This window comes from Phragmites australis, chromosome 16 (genome assembly GCF_958298935.1).
Source record: "Phragmites australis chromosome 16, lpPhrAust1.1, whole genome shotgun sequence".
Taxonomy (NCBI): Eukaryota; Viridiplantae; Streptophyta; class Magnoliopsida; order Poales; family Poaceae; genus Phragmites; species Phragmites australis.
In genome coordinates, this window is record NC_084936.1 from 7,461,212 (window position 1) to 7,483,120 (window position 21,909).

General features: G+C 39.4%; 1 protein-coding gene across 1 annotated transcript; it reads left to right on the forward strand.

The window, feature by feature from the left end:
- Window positions 1-8,142: 8,142 nt before the first annotated feature.
- Window positions 8,143-12,815, forward strand: LOC133895525 (SKP1-like protein 21). The gene is made up of 9 exons (XM_062335920.1): window positions 8,143-8,350; window positions 8,815-9,127; window positions 9,256-9,480; window positions 9,876-10,067; window positions 10,141-10,251; window positions 10,357-10,432; window positions 11,702-11,802; window positions 11,889-12,046; window positions 12,386-12,815. The coding sequence occupies exons 2-9, from the start codon at window positions 9,092-9,094 to the stop codon at window positions 12,477-12,479; spliced, it is 993 nt and encodes a 330-aa protein (XP_062191904.1). The 5' UTR covers window positions 8,143-8,350; window positions 8,815-9,091; the 3' UTR covers window positions 12,480-12,815.
- The last annotated feature ends 9,094 nt before the right edge of the window (window positions 12,816-21,909 follow it).

The window sequence follows — 21,909 nt, forward strand, 5'->3', positions numbered from 1 at the left end:
CTAAACGATTTATTCAGCTAAGAACATCCTCCTAGCTCGACACTACTCCTCACTTGTTATGCCTGATGGACCTGCTGCATCTGCCAGACGAAGCCTCATGCGCGACGGGGAGCAGGGTGGTGCAGCCACGGGTAACTCGGGAGCCTCTTCGGGGAACTGGTTAGGGTCCTCCAGCAAAATCTGCAGCTCGCAGATGCTCTGCTCCTGCTCTGCGTGACGCTGATGCATATCCTCCAGCTCATCAAGGGCTCTGTCAAGCTCAGCGTACAAGGTGGCAGTCAGAACCTACTCTCTCAGACATCCATCTGGCTCACTGTTGATAGGCGCGAAGATGACCTCCTGACTGTCGGACGGGCGCTGCGGGAACTTGCTGAACTGAGTGAGACGAAGGGAATAGCTTGGCGGGCTGCGTCCTCGATCCCAGGCTCGAAGGTAGCTCTGAGGGCGACAGAAGAGTGAACACGGTGAACTCGGCGAAGACTGTCGTCGGTTGGCTTCTCTAACATGGTCACCTCCACTGACCCGGAGTAACCATAGCCTTCAAGCGGAACTCTAACTCCCTTGTAGAGTGGAGCATTGTGGTAGCCCAGACACTAAAGCAGGTACCATAGTATGCGAGTGAAGTAGCTGGCGAGCTATCCATCAGAGTAGAACTTGGCAGGGGGTTGGTGCGCCCAAACAGCACCACCATGGATCTTCTAATCAGGAACTAGCATACGCTTGCGCGGGGTGATCTTCATGCTGACCATCTAAAATTTTAAAGAAGTTAGAAAATTAGTAACAATTTTAAAAAGAATAATAGATAGAGTAAGGAAAAAACTGAAAGGAAAATAAGTTTACAAAAAATTTTGTACAAAAATAAGTCATTAACACGTCATTTCTATCTAAACTACGTCCTACGGTCAACACGGCTCTGATACCACTTCTGTAATACTCAGTTTTAAAGGAACAAAATTGGGCATAACACATGTCTGCCAGGATCAAGTTTCATACATGTGTTACATCATCAGTGTATCAAAACAGTACCATTATTACAGTAATGTTAATAACTTATTACAAAAGGACCTAAGGGTCTAAAAGAAAACACAACAGAACAAGAGAACTTCAGCGCTAGCGGGTCCTTCATCTTCCACAGGCGTCAACTGGGGGCACACCAGCCTAGAACAGGAGCTCCGAGTCGAAGTCATCCTCATCGAAGGATGCAGCTTCATAGATGGCTTCTAAACAGCAGAAGGATGCAAGAAAGGGGAGAATGGGTATGAATACAAAATGTACTCTGCAAGTGTGGGAAAATATGCTATGGGGCTAAGTTAAGGAAATGTTAGACACTAGTTAACTGCTCTAAGCAACTATGACCTATGACTTCAACAACAGGCATCCTATTTACTAAGTGTAATTCCATCTGCACATAACAAAAGGGATGACTCATCAGATTCCATCTGACAACCAAGACTCACCAGGTAATTCTATTACCAGGCTATCCGACTATCAATACCAAAACTCTGATCCCAGCTAATCAAGAAGAAGTCCAAGCCCGCTCTTGACCGTGAGCACGGCTGATCTAATCAGTTTAATACTCTACAAAGTTTGTATAGGTTTCCCCACGAGTCATGATTCTCGGGTTGCTTTACACTTCCAGGGTGTGGAGTTGGGGTCTCACTACAAGACCTTTCAAAAACTCCCACCGATCCGTAAGCACCCACTAAGATTTCACCGCTAACAGATGATTCCATCGCTGCAGAAGCCCCCTCTTGTGTCACTCAACCGTCAATTGGTGCCCACAGAACCAAATGGGTGGCTAATTAGTTGGCCAGACCATACCCATATAGGCATCGTGGTTGTGCGGATTAGCTTGGTTACATGTTGAAGAATCGGTCCTTAGGATCCCACACAGGAACAACCACAAACCTGTTGTGCAGCACCACCTCAAACCAGCCATCAGTTAGGATCCCTATACCACGTTGCTATAAGATTACCATACCATTACCCAACTATGACAACACTAGCATATCTACCCTTCTTTAACCATGACTCATCAACAGCGACAAGGAACAATGAGATAGTGAATATCAAAATGATGCTACCTGATGTAAAAACAGCAACACCAGAAATATTCACCATCCAGCACAGTGATGGAATATGCTAATTGAGATAGGACAGCAAGGGCAATGCTCAAAATTTGGATTTTGTTTTACCGACAAAACCAAAAACAAGTTTCTGGCCATGGCTGCAGACTCCTCAATCAAACCACATTTGCTCTTGCTAAGCTCAATGCCACTGCTGACACCATCTGAATGACAGTGCTATTCTTCATGGCAAACTCGATGCCATTGATGGCCATCCTTCCTCCTTCAGTCCTAACCGTTGCCTGTTCACGATCTCTCAGAGTTGGATGCCCCAATCATAGATCAAGTTGGGTACTACAAATCGTGTTGGACTATCATCAAATATGTTCTGATGGTCCAGCAGATGGCATGCTACTGCACGAAGGAACAAAGGCTTCTCCTTAAATGGGACAGACATCTCGAAGGCGTCGATTCGGTGACTTGAGGGTCCTCGCTCATCTGGTCTTCGAGCGCTGGTGGTGCAACGTGCTCTGCAATCTCCTTGCATCCTACTCCACACGTGTGCTAGTCAATGGTGAGCCTGGGAGAGAGAATCGACCGCCACTGTGGGCTGCGACAAGGGGATCCCCGTCTCCGATGTTGTTCCTCATCATGGTCCATGGATGCCGAGTGGTGCGGGACTGCTGGAACCTCTGTGCAGCTGACTGATCAGACCCATGGTCAATGCCATCCTCTTCGTCAAGTCGCTTCCCGCGGCTGCCTCGCCGCAGCCGTTCCACCGCCGCCGACCCAAAGAATCGTCGGCCTAGATCCAAATGAGACGGCCACCGAACTGACTACACGAACCGCATAGGATCATCGGCCGTATGGTTAATGCCCACCCCGCCCGGCAACTGTTTACCGATTATTGCTTAGTGCACCAGGAACAGTGCACCAGGACATTTGCAAATTGTTGTTTTTTGGGCTTTTTTGCTTCATGCACCAAGCACTATACCAGGGAGTTTTTTTTTCAAGAACCTATCATATATTTTGATATGTAATTTTTTTCTAACATGTCATCCGTTAAATTTGATATTGAGAAGTTCGATGACAAGATCAGTTTCTCGATATGCCAGGTTCAAATGAAATTCCTTCTCAAACGAGTTAGCGTTTGCAAGTTTTTGATGATAACTGGCTGATATGGTAGATGACACATGGGAGGAATTAGATAAAAAGCACTTTTTGTCATACAACTCAGTTTGTTTATAAATGTTTTGTTTGAAGTTGTTAATGGGATGACTACCTTCACATTGTGGAAGAAACTAAAGGCAATGTAAATGAAGAAAAGTCTCGCCAACAAATTGCGCCTCAAAAGCTTTTATACACGATTCGCATGGCAGAAAGTTCATCTATGCTTCTTGTAATCTTTTTAGTCTTATTTTAATTTTTACAAAATCATAACTTGTCAACTGTAGCTTCATTTTGACCCGTTCTTTCGTTGGATTGTTTGGAATAGTGTAATCTTATGAGTGATGATGTTTGTTGTGTGATGTTTGGTTCTTTCTAGATCTTGGTATTTATGTGTTGTTATTTTTTCGCGTATATTGCGAGTAGACGTCAACGTTCAGGAGGAGCTAGAAGGTCTGCAGGATTAGGATTTTGAAGACCCAACTGAGTTTAGTGAAGGCAAGTTGTTCTCTTGATCATTTTTATCCCAGTTTTATAAATATTTTGTTTTACAAATATGCATGCTAATAATTTATTTGGAATCCCAAGAGTTAGGTTTTATCTTAATTTTTCCTTATCATCCTTGTCGTCATAGTATGATTTTGGATTATGGATAGGTAGATGATGCCTAGCCTTTCTTTGGGATGGTAATCATGATAATTGTTCAATGAACTTGATAATGGTCCTATGCAACGATGATAAAATATGATAGAATAATTTTTGTAGCAATATGGTATAGAAATTTGAGCATGTAGTATGATAAGATGTATGGTTGGGAAAGTGGTAGTCTTGCTCAAATCTAAGTACCAGTTTGTGGGGTGATCTTTCTGTGTTTATAGTACAACCACATGGCTAGTATGGGATGGGTCTAGCCAAGTAATTTGTTTACTCTCAGTATAGTTTAGATCAGGCAGAAGAGCGATGAATGGATGATGTCTTGGGATTCGAAAAGTGCAAGAGGGGGCTTCCGTTGTTGAGGTGAAATCACGTGCTAGTGAAACCTTAATGGGTAGACATGTGTTGAGAGGGGCATTGTAAAGGCTTTGTATTGGACTCCTAGCGCACACCTCGGTAGTATGTAAGAGTTCTCCATCGGCTAACAGATGCTCGAAAAAATGGGATGAAACGCCTTGTGGATAAAGTACAACCTCTGCAGAGTTAAAATTGAATATTCAGCCATGCTCATGGTCATAAGCGGCACTGAAAACCTACCATGATTATAACTTGATGTTTTGGTTAGTCAGGTCAACTGTGATGATAGGAATTATAGTTGAGGATGTTCAATCATAGTGGTAGAAACTATGATTAAGTGTTCAATCTTAGTGGATGGAACTTTGGTTGATGTTTTGGTTGGTTGGTTAAGTCAAGATGGATGGAATCTTGAGATGGTTTGTTATTCACTTAATTATTATTACTTTTCAAATATTTTTACTTAAATGATGTTTTATGAAAGGAGCAATTTAGCTATATTCTGGTTAAAGCCTATGCATACTATTTGCTTCACAACTTGCTGAGTATGACAAGTACTCACTTTTGCTATCACCAAATACTCAGTTGGAGAAAGTATCGAGGAATACGCTGAAGGTGGATCGTTCTAAGTTGCTTTCTATGTCAATGATGCATGTGGAAGAGTCGTAAATGATTAGAGTCTTCGTAGTTTGTTTTATTCCGTTGCAGTTTATTTGGTTTTTTCACCTTTGAAGGTCACTTTTGTAAGATGGTTAATTCAATTAAGTATGTATATTGTAATAATATCATCAATGAAATCATTATGTGTTGTGATTAATTTCTTGGCTCAGCATTTAGCTCATGCAGTTAGTGTAGTTAGCAGCTTTATGTATAATCCTAGGAAAGAATATTGGAATGTCGTTAAGTGGATTCTTCGTTATTTGAAAGGTACTTCTCATTTTGGCTTGATGTTTGATAAGAATAAGGTGAAGATAAAAAATATTATTAGGTTTGTTGATTCTGATTATGCTGGTGATCTTGATAAAAGAAAATATATTTTTGGATATATCTTCTCTCTGTATGGTTTAGCCGTTAGTTGGGATGCTTAATTTCAATCTGTTACTACTCTTTCTATTACTAAAGCAAAATATATTTGAGCTACGGAAGGTGGTAAGGAAACTATTTGTTTGCAAGGTCTTGTTTTTGAACTTGGTATTTCGTAGGATGTTAATACTGTTTATTGTGATAGCCAAAGTGTTGTTTGTTTGATCAAGAATGATATGTTTCACGTCAAGACCAAGCATATTGATATCAAGCACCACTTCATTCATGACATTGTTGCTCAAGGGTAAGTTATAGCCGGAAAGATACAAACCGAAGAAAATCCTGCAAACATGCTTTAGTCACTCTCCAATACTAAGTTCAAGTATTGTTTGGACTTAGTAGGTATTCGTGGTGCTTAGCAACGTTTTGGGGTTTTAAAGATAGTTTCTTCAACTGCATATTTATAGAGATTTTGAGTTAAGAAAAGGTTTATTAAAGATAATACCTTAAATCAGATAAATCCTAGTCCTAGTTGGATCCTAGTACTAGTTGGACCTAGTCCTACTTGGATACAAGTCTAAAAAGACGCATAATATAGGCCACCACATATACATGTAAACCTGTACCATCATAATTGAGATTGTCTCATTTTTCTAAATACATTGAAGGGTTTTCTACGTAAATATGTGGTAATATGTGGCTTTGGTGTCCAATTTTCCCAAACGACGCAGAATTAGAGCTGCTACAGGACATCTACTAGGGGTTCAGAAGACACTTCGGGATTGTGGATTAGCATCCAGAAATGCTCGGCTATGCCAATACAGTGCACCCCGGAGGACATTGATGTGGTGCGTGAGGCCATGCCGTGTGCCATATCAGAGTTCCCCTGCACCTACTTGGGCTGCCGTTGTCGACAAGGAATCTAACTATGGCGGTACCTCAGCCAATGGGGGACGAGGTCGCAGACAAGGTTCGAGGCTGGATGAAACATTCTGTATTTTAGCATTTAGAATAATTATCAAATTTTAGTCCAAAATTAAATAAATTGTAGTCAAATTTCGGCGCTGCAAACGATGACGACGCGAACTGCATCTTCTTCCTCCCGGTCGCGACCGCCAACAATGAGGGCTCTGCAGGTTAGCCGATTCTATCGTTCAAATTGGCCAGCACAACAGGCCCCCAGAAAGCCCACTAATGGGATGAGTACGGCCCATGATTGTAAGTTTGTGTTTTTCCTTTTTCGATTTTTATTTTCTGTTTTCTATTCTAATCATTCACGTTTATTCACTATGTACCCAGCAACTTGATTCAACAATTTTGAAAACCTAGTGCAAAAATTGGTATGCCATGTTAAATATTTTGTATAATTTATTAAAGCACATTCATATGCACTCAATAATTTAGAAACACGATTCATCAAATTATGAAATCTAAGTCAACAATTTAGAAAGGATGGTTCAACATTTTACGTGCGAATTGTTGAAACAATATATTTGAAATATTGGAATAGTGCATTCAAAATGTTGATTTTTTTTTAAAAAATAAAAATCATATTGGGTCTCATTTTATTGCATTAATTCTAAGCAAATAAGAGTTCAAACAAATTAAGAAAAAGTAAAATTTGACGAACCTATAACTATGTAACGTAAAACTACAAATTCTTATACCTAATTCATAAAACTAAATTACTTGTGTGCTATGTAATACAAAACTACAACCTTTAGGTCTAATCTCACCCGTCAGTCACATATTTTCAGCATATTAAGAAAAACGAGTAATGTGTGACCGACGAATAGAATCAGAATAAAAGTTATAGTTTTACGTTAATAAGACACAAGTCGTTATAGTTTTATGAAATATATCTTAAAAAATTGTAGTTATGCTTTGCGAAATTTACTCATTTAAAAATGGACTCACGGTTCTAAACAAAAATGTATTTGATATTTGGTTCGTGTCAATTTTCCTCACCACCAACCGCTGCCCACTCTTGCGAAGCCATCTGTCACTGTTCAACCCCTCCCCTTACGCCTCGCACGTGCTGGGTCTCAAATCTAAAAGCTTGACCGGGTGAGGGTACCGTGTCCGACGAACCAACCAACGAGTTTTTTTTTAATATTTTTTATTAAAAATTTAAATAAATAGATTTATCATAGGAGAATTTGTAAAACTAAGCGCCTGCAGTTCTTTTAGGACTGCCACCCTTTTAAGGGACGGTTAGTTCCTCTAACCGCCCTCTCAGAGGACCTAACCGCTCCTTAAGAGGGCGACAGGCCTAAATAAATTTGACAATTTTCTAAACCCTAGGTTATACATGTCTAAAACCTATGTCATATACTACTACTGCACTAATTAACAACAATAAAAAAGAAAAAAAACTTACCGAAATTATTCTTCAAATCCGCAGTCCAAATACAGCAGAGCTTCGCCGACCTTTCTTCCTCCCCTCTCCTCTCCTCTCTTCTCCTCCCTCTTCTCAACTTTTTCTTTTTTCGGATTTTAATGAATTTTTGACCTTTTTATAGGAGAGGCGGCCGGGCGGGCAGCGCAGCGCGGCGGGCGGGGAGGCCCCTACCGCCCTCTCAGGAGGCGGTTAGGCCTACCGCCCTCTCAGGATGCGGTTAGGTTTTCTAACCACCCTCTCAGGAGGCTGAGGGCTGCAGCCCCCTGCAGACGTCTAGTTTTACAAATTCTCCTGTGAGGAATCTATTTATTTGAATTTTTAATAAAAAAATATAAAAATAAAAAAAGCTCACCAACGAACCATCGGATCGGAAAAGGCAGCCCAAACAGCCAGCAGCACCCATGACAAAACGGCAGCCCAGATAGAGCCCACAGGCCCATGGCGCTGTTAGGTTTGGTTGGACCCAACACGCCATGCCATGTCATGCCATTTCCGACTCGCCGAGCCTATCCCTTCCTCGCCGCCGGGGTCCCTGTCCCCTCCTCCCTCGCCGCCGCCGCCGCTTCGTCTCCTTGGAGAGTCTTGGCCCCTTTCCTTCGCGCCCGCCCGCCCGCCGGAGGCGCGCCCCGCGGCCAATCGCTCCCTGCGTCCGCGTGCGCACGGGTTTCGCAGGCTTCTCGGATCGGTAGGCATCGCAACCCCCCGCGGCGTCAGTCTTTGGTTAGGGGGGGGGGGGGGTTAAGCCCCCATTTCGCAATCCCCCGCGGCGTCAATCTTTGGTGAGGGGGTTTAGCCCCATTTCGCGGCTCCGGGGTTGTGTTTGCATGCGGCTTGGTTCGTCGCGTCTTCTCTTGTTGCCCCCGGCTGGATGCGGATAGGCTGTCGGGGACTCAGGGGTCGGGAATCTTGGTTACCAAAACGTATCGGCACCTTGCAGGGCGATTTGTGGCGATTAGGGGGCGTGAATTTTCTTTCTGCGCCCTGTCATAATTTGATTTCTGTCTACCCGTTCCGCTGTTCACTATTTTTGTTTGTTTGTGATCATCTGTCATGTAGTTGGTGAATTCCCTTTGCTTATGCATCTTGCCGTTGACATTCTGTTCCCTAGGTTTACCAATAAAATATTGCCATTTTCTTTCTGTGCTGTAGGTTTATCAATAAAGTGATTACATCGAACCATTTGGTTGAAGCCAAAGTTTACTCCGCAGATATCTGTACTGTTTGATCTAAAGGCAAATAAAGTCATTCTCCAATTTGAAGGGGAATCAAGGAATGCCCTGGTTTGTTCTACAGGATCAAGTTTTCTCAGTTGGTTGCTGGACATTGGAGTGCTTGGGGTGTTGGTATACCTATAAAGGAATTTCTTGTAAATTTTCCTCTGTATTTAACAAGATTATCACCATTATTGATCTTGTGTTGGGCAATCATGTCAGGGAGCGAGTTAGCAGTAATAAAACCAGAGGTACGGTCCCCTTTGTATTTCTGAACTGCACCCCCTTTTTTTTGCTTTTAATTTGAGGGGGAAAATTACCTTCCAATGTTGAGCACCGTATTTGGGCCTAACTCGAGTTTATTGATGAACTCTAACAGGCATTGAAAACTTATATCTGGCTTCAATGCTCTGATGGTTCTATACAACAAGTGGAGGAGGAGGTTGCGATGTTCTGCCCTATGATATGTCGAGAAATAGTGAAAAATGGCACAGGTTCATCAAAAAATCATGCTATTGTTCTCCCGGAAAGAGTTAATCCGGCAAGTTTGAGTTTGATTCTCGACTATTGTCGGTTTCATCAGGTCCTTGGGCGCTCAAACAAGGTTTGTTGCAATTCATGATATTGTTGAAGATCTCATTTGTTGAGTCCGTGGGTATGTTTAGTAGGGCTCTAGATCCGGGATCCATGATGGATCTAGGTGAAGCCCTAGCAAATGGGGTGACCCCACAATTTTGTAGAGCAGCTTGATTCATGGACCTCCCCACTTCCATGTGCAATTCTATGGAGTGGTCAAAGCGTTGCTCCAAATGTGGATCCTACCCTGTGGAAACTAACTAGCCCACCGATTTGAGGGGATATTACCCGCTTTTGCCATCGATCCATTGATGGATCTGCAATGTTGTGGGTCTATGGAGCAAATCTTTAGCTGGGGCCTTGCCAAATAGCCTCTATATTAGCTCCCACATATTTTACTATCGTTTTACTCTTTTTTTATAGGAGCGGAAGTCATTCGATGAAAAGTTTGTCAGGATAGACTATGAAAGACTCTGCAAGTTGGCTTCTGCAGCTCTCAGTCTACAGTTAAGGCCACTGGTCGATCTTACTTGTGGAGCGCTTGCTCGAATCATTGGAGGAAAGACACCTGAAGAAGTTCGTGATATTTTTCATTTACCAGATGACTTAACAGAGGTAATAGCACCATTACTAGTTTTAGATATAGACATGTTCAATACTGTTTTTGTCTAAACTTACATGCACTCAGGAAGAGAAATTGGAGCCCCTAGAAAATATAAATGATGATCCTACGATTCGCTTATTGAACCGGTTGTATGCAAAGAAGCGGAAAGAACTCCAGGAGCGCCAGAGACGAAAGGTATCTATGATTGATTCTACACGTTATGTTCAATGATATTTTCCCAATTCACCCAGTTGTGTTGTTCATGTTTTATGTTAGATTGTGAGTATTACTTTATTTCAGGATGTTCAAGTACAAGAAGAACAAAAAGATGAGAGATCTTTGGATGAGATACTTTGTTTTATAAATGGGGATGGAGGTATGATTACAGCGAGTAATATTAGATAAAGTATTCACTTGGGGTGTAGCTACATCCACTTGGATTACTGAACTGAAAACTGAGGTTTACTGAGCGTTGGCAAAAAAAAATTGATAATTATTTGACCATAAATTTATGTGATGTTGATTAATACTTAGCAGTCATAAAACTACAACAAATTAGAGTCTGTTTTGCAGAGCTCCAACTTCAAGAATTCTTGGAGCTAAGCATTCCTAGTTCTAGAAATTCATGTAGCTGTAGCTGTGGGTACACTGTGGATGTTTGGGTGAACCATTTTGTTTTTATTTTAGTATATAAATAGAGACTTAAACCATTTTATCTTAGCCTACAAACTCAAAATCTGACGTGAAGCTGGGTGCTAGAGCCCTACCAAACAGGGCCTTATTGTCCTGGACCAACATATTTATGTACTATGTACGACCTTGATAAGTAGTTCTAGGTTTGTAGCTACATGTTGGCACTCAAGACTGTATTAGGCTATCTCCAGCAGATACTCTAAAAATTTATCCCCTATAATACTATTACAACATCCTCTAATACTATTACAGTATCATTTATTTTTTACATCTCCAGCAGCTACCATATTTTTTACCTTTCATTATTCTACTTCTCTCCACGGGCCCACATGCATACTCTGTGAACAGTGATACGGGAGCTGTCGAGCTCCCACAAATTTGCTGCTCCCGTCCTGGAAAAAAGATGTGCCTGTATCCCTGTAGTGGTAGAAAAATGCTCCGCTGGAGTGGCGCACAGTAACATGGAAGCCTCGAATTCAGGCGCTACAGTGCAGCACAGGGAAGCCGTTCGCTTTTGAGGGCTTCGCTGGAGCTGGCCTTACAGTGGATGCATATGATTGTTGGTTCAGGATAACTGAAGATTAATCTCTTGTCACGAGCTTTTCTAGAATCAGGGTTTATCATGGATTTTTTTCCCATCAAATTTAATACCATATTAATTGGTACACTGGTTGACTCAGCCCAGATTCCTCCAAGATAAATTGGAAAGCTGGGCACAGTCTATATGATAGAAATGCCCAGAAGAATAAAAGAAATATTCTGAACTAGGTACAGCAGGAGCATCTGATTATTTTATAAAATTGCTTCTTCTCCTTTCTGACATGTGCGCATGAAGTTATCTTTTACCTTTTTTATTTCCTAAGATATTCTTATGTTGTAAGATTGACAGCCTGTTTCAAGTTAGTTCTTTTTTATTTAAAAAATCCTTAGGGTTCATGTAACCATTTGACAGATTCTGGAGGTGGAAAAGCTGCGAAGAATAAGAAAAAGAATAAAAGAAGGAAAGATCATGCTAAGAATCCTGCAAAAGCTAATCCCGGACCTGTAAATGAGGTTAGAGCTCCAAGCTTGTTCTTTTCCCTGTTGTGTAATTCTGTATGGAGTATTGTATTTCTTACGTGATTTATCTGGGAATTTAGGAGGGAGCTGCCTCTGTGGTTCCATGCAAAGCGGATAGTGGTAATATTTCTAGACTTCCTTGCCAAAGTCCAAATGTGCAAGATGATATTGAGTTCCCTTTCGAAGATGATGACTTCGATGATGGACTTGATCCTGCAATGAAGGAAGAGCTTGATAGGTAAGGACGTGAGGTATCTAATGGGTGCATGCACGTAGGCTCTATTTTGTGCCTACTAGTCTGTTTCTCAATTGAAAAAAAAGTCATGTATTTGTCTTGTCCCTGAAATAGTTGATTGTGAAAGGTTTGTGTACTGAGGAATTTAAGTTAGTTTCTGGATGGGAAATTGAAGAATTTTGTCAAATAGTGTAATCCGTGAAACTCAACTTCTGCATGTACTGGGAGTTGCTGCTTGCCCCATCATTTGCTCCGGGCTGTGTTCAGAAAGCTATTAGATACACTGTTGACATTGGAATAGTGCCCTGTTCTGAAGTAACAAGTTTTGCTCTTATCATGCAGAGAAGTGGAGGACTTCGCGAGGAGGTTAAATTCAGTTTGGCCTGAAAGAATGCATTTGGACCAGCAAAGAAGAATCGGGTCACATTTGTGGTAATGGTTCTCTACATAGATTCTCTGGCAAGGTTTTTGGAAAATTCGGCATAGAATGTGCTTGGTGAGGTTTTTGCTATTAGGGTAGTCGAAAGCCATAGGCAGGGAGGAATTTTATTCGAGAGAATACAGGACAACATGGCAATCAGAAATAGTTGTCCAGAGATTTGCATGTACCCTGCTCTTCAAAGACACTTGGTGTCCAACGATATATTACAAAAAATATAAGTGACTTGTAAGTGTAGAACCAAAATCTCCGAACCTATGTATGTTCATTAATTTAGATGGGAAATATGTATTGATGAATAATGAAAAGTTATAATGTTGTAGATTGCTCCAATTTGATGTATCATTGTTCCATAGTTGTCGAGGGTCCAATTTTCTGTCGAAACGTGAGCATGTTGGAACATAGGCGATCCAAAATAGTTTGAATCTTAGGAAGATTATCACTGCGACGCTTGCTTGTGGACTGTAGGATTCTCGATTTCATTGGTCATGTTTTCGCTGACATTTTTTAACCTCTATGTGCATGGCGTACTTAAACAAAACACACGATGAAATTTGGTTTCGAGACTACAGTTTACCTAATGTACCACTCAAATTTCATGGTTCGCTTAAATAACGCTCAAATTTTCCACCATTGCCTGCTATACAATTTCAATCCACGTAACATCTCATCCGTCTGTTGCGACAATTTGGCCCTCCAGCGTTCTTCAAAGAAATGGAACAAGCAGGAGTTGTGCAATAGATAGAGGCCAAGCAATTGCAGAAGCAATTGCAATAGATAAGAGGCCAAGCGTAGCTCGGATGGCTGTGTCGCTGTGGCACGACCAGGGTTCAAAAAACCGTCGGTAACCGCTCAAAAATCGCGGTTACCGACCTTCCCGGTCCGGTCCGATTTCAAAAACCGCTCGGTAACCGAAATTTGAATTCAAAAAATTCGAAAAAATAAAAAAATTTAAAAAAAATTCAAAAAAAATCTTAAAAAAAACTAGACACAATTCTAAGAACTTCTGTGAAAAACATTTTCAAAAATAATGTCGTTTGCATCATATTCTATAGGGAGAAAGTTTGAAAAAAATGAAAAAAATTGAAGCGTGCGGCTCAATTATTAACTCACGTTAAGGAAAAGTGTAACATGCAAACACATATTTTTCTTGTATAAAACGTATTTTAAGAGAACCTTTAAAATTGATTTCACTTTATTTAGAGTTTTATTAAATTCTCTATGATTTTTACAAAGTTCACAAGCATAAAGTGAATATGTTAAGAAAAATCACTGTAATTAATTTTTTCATGTCTACTATTATTTTTTCTACGTAAATCATAATATAAATAAGCTAATGAAAGTGGTTTCACTAATTTTTAAGGTGTGATGGGTCAGTTATGAATTAATCTAGTCGCAACACATTTACACAATCATGCATGTTACAATAACTAATTCATGAGTTCATATATTTTTAAAAGATATAGGATCATGTAAGAAGACTAACAAAATTAGTTTCATGATTTTTGGATTAGCAAAGAGTAAACTATGCATTTACCTTGGTTTAACAAATAAAATTTCTCACAGAAAATTTTGAACTTTTTTATGAGTATAAATACTTTTATCATGTAGATCATGTTATAAGGAAGCCAACAAAATTTGTTTCACTTGATTTGAAGCTCGGATGAATTAGTTATTGATTTTACAAGATTGAACCCTTTTTTAGATTTTTTGTTGAACTGCGCTGAAATTTGATAAAACCGCTCGATAAATCGAGAAAACCGAGCGGTTACCGAGCCAAACCGAGCGGTTACCGAGCCAAACCGCTCGGTAACCGACCGAATCAAAAATGCGAGAAAATCGCTCGGTAACCGACCCAAACCGCTCGGTAACCGACCCAAACCGCTCGGTTACCGAGAGGGCAAAAACATGATTTTTTCGCAAAAATTTAAAATTTGCCGAATGAATTTTCTCCGAATTTTTTTGAATTTTTGACCGGTAATCGCGGTTACCGCGGTTTTTCGGTTACCGCCGGAGGTCGGTAACGCGAACCTTGCCAATGGCACGGAGGGTAAGGTAGGGGGTCACTCACCCCTGACCACCTCCCGGCGGACACTTGGCTCCATCGGCCTGCGCGCGGCGCCAAGCTTTGCCACAAAACGTTCTGCTTCCGCGTACGGCGCTGCTGCCCTACTGGTACTGCTGCAGTGCTGGACTGCTGAGCAGGGTTCAAAAAACCGTCGGTAACCGCTCAAAAATCGCGGTTACCGACCTTCCCGGTCCGGTCCGATTTCAAAAACCGCTCGGTAACCGAAATTTGAATTCAAAAAATTCGAAAAAATAAAAAAATTTAAAAAAAATTCAAAAAAAATCTTAAAAAAAACTAGACACAATTCTAAGAACTTCTGTGAAAAACATTTTCAAAAATAATGTCGTTTGCATCATATTCTATAGGGAGAAAGTTTGAAAAAAATGAAAAAAATTGAAGCGTGCGGCTCAATTATTAACTCACGTTAAGGAAAAGTGTAACATGCAAACACATATTTTTCTTGTATAAAACGTATTTTAAGAGAACCTTTAAAATTGATTTCACTTTATTTAGAGTTTTATTAAATTCTCTATGATTTTTACAAAGTTCACAAGCATAAAGTGAATATGTTAAGAAAAATCACTGTAATTAATTTTTTCATGTCTACTATTATTTTTTCTACTTAAATCATAATATAAATAAGCTAATGAAAGTGGTTTCACTAATTTTTAAGGTGTGATGGGTCAGTTATGAATTAATCTAGTCGCAACACATTTACACAATCATGCATGTTACAATAACTAATTCATGAGTTCATATATTTTTAAAAGATATAGGATCATGTAAGAAGACTAACAAAATTAGTTTCATGATTTTTGGATTAGCAAAGAGTAAACTATGCATTTACCTTGGTTTAACAAATAAAATTTCTCACAGAAAATTTTGAACTTTTTTATGAGTATAAATACTTTTATCATGTAGATCATGTTATAAGGAAGCCAACAAAATTTGTTTCACTTGATTTGAAGCTCGGATGAATTAGTTATTGATTTTACAAGATTGAACCCTTTTTTAGATTTTTTGTTGAACTGCGCTGAAATTTGATAAAACCGCTCGATAAATCGAGAAAACCGAGCGGTTACCGAGCCAAACCGAGCGGTTACCGAGCCAAACCGCTCGGTAACCGACCGAATCAAAAATGCGAGAAAATCGCTCGGTAACCGACCCAAACCGCTCGGTAACCGACCCAAACCGCTCGGTTACCGAGAGGGCAAAAACATGATTTTTTCGCAAAAATTTAAAATTTGCCGAATGAATTTTCTCCGAATTTTTTTGAATTTTTGACCGGTAATCGCGGTTACCGCGGTTTTTCGGTTACCGCCGGAGGTCGGTAACCGACCTCCGGTCGGTAACGCGAACCTTGGGCACGACACAGCCCGTCCGCGTTCGAGGTTTTAGAAACGACGTGGGTGGGCACGGGAGATAGTAGTTGTGGTAAGTGCGTTTGTACTTAAAAAAAATGCACAAGCTAATCTGGTCCAATATACTGAAACCATATTTCTTCAGGCAAAGTTCAATGCACTTTTGATGTTGATCGGTGGAGTTTCAACGTTAATGATCTAAAGATTTTGATCAAATAGATCAATAACCTTTGTAATCACTATACAACTATTCCATAGTTATCAACTGGGTCGAACGTGATTAACCTTGTCAAAAATGTTTTTTGCTAGCAAATTGAGAGCATAAGCAAGCACACTGTATATACAATCTGAATATTACTAATTAATAATAAAGAATATAAGTTATTTACTAATGACGAAACAATCTAATATTGTTAATTACTAATGATTATGTTCGAGCTCCGCAAATCGAATAAAAGGTGAGACTGTCTAAGTCAGCGCAATGCAGTGTTCTTACAATTATTGCGTCGCTGGAGACCTGGTGCAAGAACTGGAAAGGCGCAAAAGAGGGAGAGGAGACCGAGACAACACAGAGGGCGCGCGGCACATGGATGCAGGGGATGGCGTGGCTTGGGTGCGTCGGAGAACAGGAAAAGGCATATTAGCAGTACAGCAAATGATCGATGGAGGGACGAGAGAGAGATGAGTGTTGGCGGTAGATTGGAGAGTGAGGTATGGCTACTGCTGAATATATATATATATATATATATATATTTTATGAAATTCTATGATTTTTATCATAATTTGCGTATATACTTCTTTTATGTATAAAAAAGAGTATATAGCAAAAATGAAAGGCTAACATTGATTTTTTTTCATACAACTCATATTGGAGTATCTTAGAATTAGTATTAGAGTATACTAAAAATGATAAAAGAGTATAAAGTGTTTGTTTAGGTGGTATATTGCATGTGGGAGTACATACTCCTAGGAGTATAGAATAGGTGTCATATATATATATATATATATATATATATATATATATATGTGGAAAACGTGAGGAGGTCGTCTTAAGGTTGTATGGCTATGAGAAAGGGTATATATATAACCTGTATTTGGATCCCGACATGCTTACAAAGCCTGATATGGTTAGAATGGTGACGCAACACTTTATTTCATCGACTCTGATTAATTTATAAAAAATCTAAGGGTGAGATCAGATCCATTTAAATAAGTTTTTCAGTAAATCCAAGAACACCTCAATTAGACTCTGTATACGAAATTTATGTCCATTTTATTGTTGTGCTGTTTGTAGATTTCGAACCGAATTTGAAATCTAATGTGAGAACAACTTAAAATCCGAATAAACTTAGCATTTGAGGGGTGACGTCCAGTGAGTTTGTGATGCTTCTTTCATGCATATTATAAAAAATAAAAAATAATAAAAATTTAATAGCATTATATCTTTTACCAAGAAAATATAAATAGTGAAAACAAATTAACATTGTACGCATCTGAAATAGTGACGTCCTCGTCACCTTTCAGGGCTTGCCGAAGGTTATGAGCATGGATACATCTCACGACAGCATGATGACCGGTCTCATCCTCATTGCCACATACCTCACAGGTAACAGCAGTCTGTTCAAATGTGCGTCGTTTTTTGTTCTTGCGGGTAGCCAAACCATCCTGAGCCTATACAAAAAGAGACAAAAAGATGTGAATTCGTGGAGGCACACTAATCTTCCACATAGCTGGAGTGCATACAGGTAAAACTTCTCTAAAACTGATCATTGAGTATAAAGATTGAACTGAGTATAGTGAACACTTACTGTTATTGATTAGCTGCTCTGTTGCCTGGCTATAGTGATGAAGAACCAGGGGAGAAGCTAGAGCAAAGTAAAGAGGGTGCACCACTTTACCGCAAAACAATATATATATAATGTTCAAGAAACATTGTCTAATTAATACCGTGACAAAAAACTTTTAACACCAATAGTTCAAAATGAACGATAACAATGTACCACATAAATGAAATAGCGATAAAAATGTTTACCAAAATGAAGGAACCAACTAACTATATTGGCTAGTGTGTTGTAGTTAAGGAGAGAAAGCCAAAGTCATGGACAAAAGGTGATGGCATTGGCCAAATACATGATCCAACCTCATGGTAATAGATGGCCAAAATAAAAGAGAACAAACAAATCAGTTTTTAGCAAAGAAATTATAGAATGACCTAATGAAAATAAATATTAATTACTAAATACATTACATTTCAATATTCATAGTTACGTCCTCTCATCATGAAACGACGAAGCACGGCCTCATTAGCAACTTTCTTCATTTTTCTTCTGTCTCCACGTAGCAAATAAGGCTATGACTCAAGTATTCATCCTCGATGCAGTTGCGCAAATATGTTTTTATAATTTTCATGACTGAAAAGCACCTCCCAACTTTTGTAATAGAGATAGGCAATACTAGTACAAAAGTTGATAAACCAATTGATAACAAATATGTTTCCTTGTCTCTACCCTTTTCTGAGAAAGCTCACCAACAATTTGTATATTAGAGAATCTATCATCTTTTCTCACATCGGCAAATATAGAGGCACGGTTGGTGGTTAAGGTCGCTCAAATCCCACGAATTAAAATCATTAAGATAACATTTTGCAAGGCTCATAAAATTCTCCACATTAAAATCATGAAATGATTCTGTTGGACTGAAAACAAGCAAGTGAGAACTTGTCTCATTGAAACGACTATCAAGCTCACAAAGTAGCCAATCAATAATATCATTAAAACAATCCACTTCATAGTGATACTTGTTTGTAATTCCATTTCCAATTTGGTATCAATATATGTCACAATTTCCAATTTGGTAATATCATACATGTCACATAAGCCACACACTTCATCCAATAATTTTTCCCACCCATGTCTTCTAAGCTCATCCAAATGGCATCTAGTTGATTTCACACATTTAATAGCATTCACAATATCTCGATCCTTCCATTGCAATGCTAATGATAAGGTGTTTGTGATCGATAATGTAGTCAACATGATATGCAAATAAAAGACAAAGTCAAAAGATTAGAAGTATACTAGAAGATTTGATGCTTGGTCTCTATTTTTTCAATCCTTGTCATCTTTTTCTACAATTTCAAGCACTTTGATTATTATAGAAAACATGTCAACCAAAAATTTGGGAGTTTTATAATGAGAACTCCAACGACTATCTCCAGATCTTTGAAGACATTGCTCTTGATTTAACCCTGTTCCAGTTTGAAGTTGCCCACAACCTAAGGCCTTACTCACTTGTTCATGATTGATATCTCTAATCATGTCCCTTCTCTTAGATGGTCCACCCACCACATTCAATAATATGGAAATCTTATTAAAGAAATCACTAATGCCTTTATGCTTTCTCACAATGGCCACAACAACTAATTGATGTTGGTGAGCAAAACAGTGGACATAATAAGGTGTACTACTTTCTCTCATGATCAATGATTGTAAGCCATTAAACTCACCCCGTATATTGCTAGCACCATCGTATTCTTGATCCCTAACTTGCTGTAAGCTTAGCTTAAGCTCTGCAAATAGAGCATTAATAGAAGACTTCAAGTAGGCTGAAGTTGTTTCTCTCACATGAACAATCAAATCTCCTTTTCACAACTCCACATTTATCAACATATCTCAAGACCACTGCCATTTGTTCTTTGCAAGAAACATCTCTGGACTCATCAAATAGCAAGCAAAACACATCATGCACAATTTCTTCTAGAATATTCAACAATGTCCCTTTGGATCTCAGGAGCTACCATGAGACTATTAGTTGATGCATTTTTACCCATGATCTTGCCTAAAGCTGGATCATGCTCTGCTAAGAAATCACAAAATTCCCTAAAGTTTCCTTTGTTGTAGGACTCCTTCGACTCATCATGACCCCGAAAAGGCAATCCTTGCTTCAACAAAATCTTAACAACATCAATGAACCCATTAAGCCAAGTAAAGTGGGCTCTCTTATCAGCTTCACTTTGTATATGGAAAACAACATCAATGTGTTGTTTTCTTTGTAACAAAGCATCACACATACTCATTGCTTTATCATGTAAGCTAGTGACACCACACATATGCAATTTTAGTCTTTCTTTCCTATGCCAACTATTCCAACCCTTAATAACAAATGTTTTATATCCAAAATCAGAAGAACAGACTGAACCGTGCCACCCTGAGGGATGTGGGTTTGAGTGTCCTGATCTTTCGATGAGAAACACAAGTCAGTTTGGTAAGACAACTTTGACGATCCGACTACACTCGTACGATGACAAAATGCCGTGGCAATCGCTGAACCAACTCCTGGAGGTTACTGACCTTGCTGTAGACACAATCAGCCTGAACATAAAGTTCTTATTCCTGCAAACAACTGAAGAACAAGCAAGAATAATTGAAGGCAATATGAATTGTGAATTTATATGATGAACAATATATTGATATAGTGGAGTTCTGCAAAAGTAGTCAACTAGGTGATTGTAAGACACAATTAGAGACAATGATGTTTGACCCTAGGCGAAACTACACTTCAACAAAACTCAACTATTTTAACCGCACCTAGCGTCTATTTATGTTACTCCCCAAAACCCTATTCTAGTCATTAAGCATGCATATACATCATGACATCATGCTTCATGTTGTTGATTTTTATTTAAGTGATTAAGCAAGTTTCGAAAATGTTACATTATGGATCAATGCGTACTTCCACCATATCTTTATGAGTGGAAATTGTTTAGAGATAGTTAGGAAGACCCCAAAGTAATTTAGGAAGGAGAAGAAAAAGAAAAGGAAGAAACGGAGAAACGAATGAAGACTTTTAGCACGTGGGCCCTGCCTGCGGTCTGATCAGGAATGTCACGTCCCAAAATTCTAATCACGTGATTAAGCATTCATAACCATAACTTAAGTTTAAACATATTTCAAAAGTACTTGGAGGTAGTTTAGAACCCTTTAGGAAAACTCTAAATGTCTTGGAGATGAAGCAGAATAAATAAAGGGGAATAGAATCAAGTTTTCAGCACAAAACTGCTCTCACTGTCTAACCACCAGGGGGCAGCCACATGGGCTTCTCGCGGTCTGACCGCCACAGCGCAGAGGCTCCACTTAAGGAAATCAGCCAACTCTCTCACTATGAGGAACCGTCCAAATAATATTCTAATTAATCATTAAATCGATCATTTACTTAATCTTGATTTCAATGATTAATCAGAATACCACTCCTGTAGTCCTAGTACGTGTTTTGTGCACAAGATCGGAACACATGCCTTTCCAATATATCACATCACAACAAAGCTTAACAAATAGTGAGTAATTAAATTATATTACAAGTTTTTAAGCATCCACAATTTCTTACAATTTACAGGAAAAGAGAGCTAGAAGGAGACTGAAACTAAATAACTCATAGACCAAAGAGAACTATGCAGCGAAAGCTAAAAGTATGAACAACAAAAGGAGGATGGAGCCATATGCCCTTAGGCCCCATCACAAAAGCATAACCTCCGAGCAGTTGCCTACTCATGCCCGCCACCACCCTCGGTGAGCGTGAAGTAGCCAAAGACCAGCTCCTCCTGGCCGGTAGCACCTGAAAGAGTAACATGAGTATGAAGGTACTTGCAAGACTTAATCCATATTGGATACTTATAGATAACCTGACTCTAAGGATTATGAATTATGATGTTAGCAAGAATACGACCACGTGGTTAAGTAAAATTATATGCGAAAGTAAAATTTGACAAAAATATGTGTGAGCATATGTAAAAGGAACCATAGTAATAATATCTATAAAGAACTATCTCAACCTATCAACCACCTCAAACCAAAGTCGAAACTTTATGATTGCTTCAAATGGATAAAAACATGCTCATGACCGAGAGTGCGGCATTTCAAAATGTTTTTACACCCTACAGAGGGGGTATATCTTTACCCACAAGACTTGAGGACCATACAGCTTGAGTATTATCCTGGGCCTC

Excerpts from the sequence above, each read along its gene's own strand:
- LOC133895525 (XM_062335920.1), top strand. The coding sequence starts at position 9,092 with ATGTCAGGGAGCGAGTTAGCAGTAATAAAACCAGAG. Across the intron at positions 9,128-9,255 it reads TAGCAGTAATAAAACCAGAG|GCATTGAAAACTTATATCTG; the intron begins GTACGGTCCCCT and ends GAACTCTAACAG. Across the intron at positions 10,252-10,356 it reads AGGAGCGCCAGAGACGAAAG|GATGTTCAAGTACAAGAAGA; the intron begins GTATCTATGATT and ends ACTTTATTTCAG.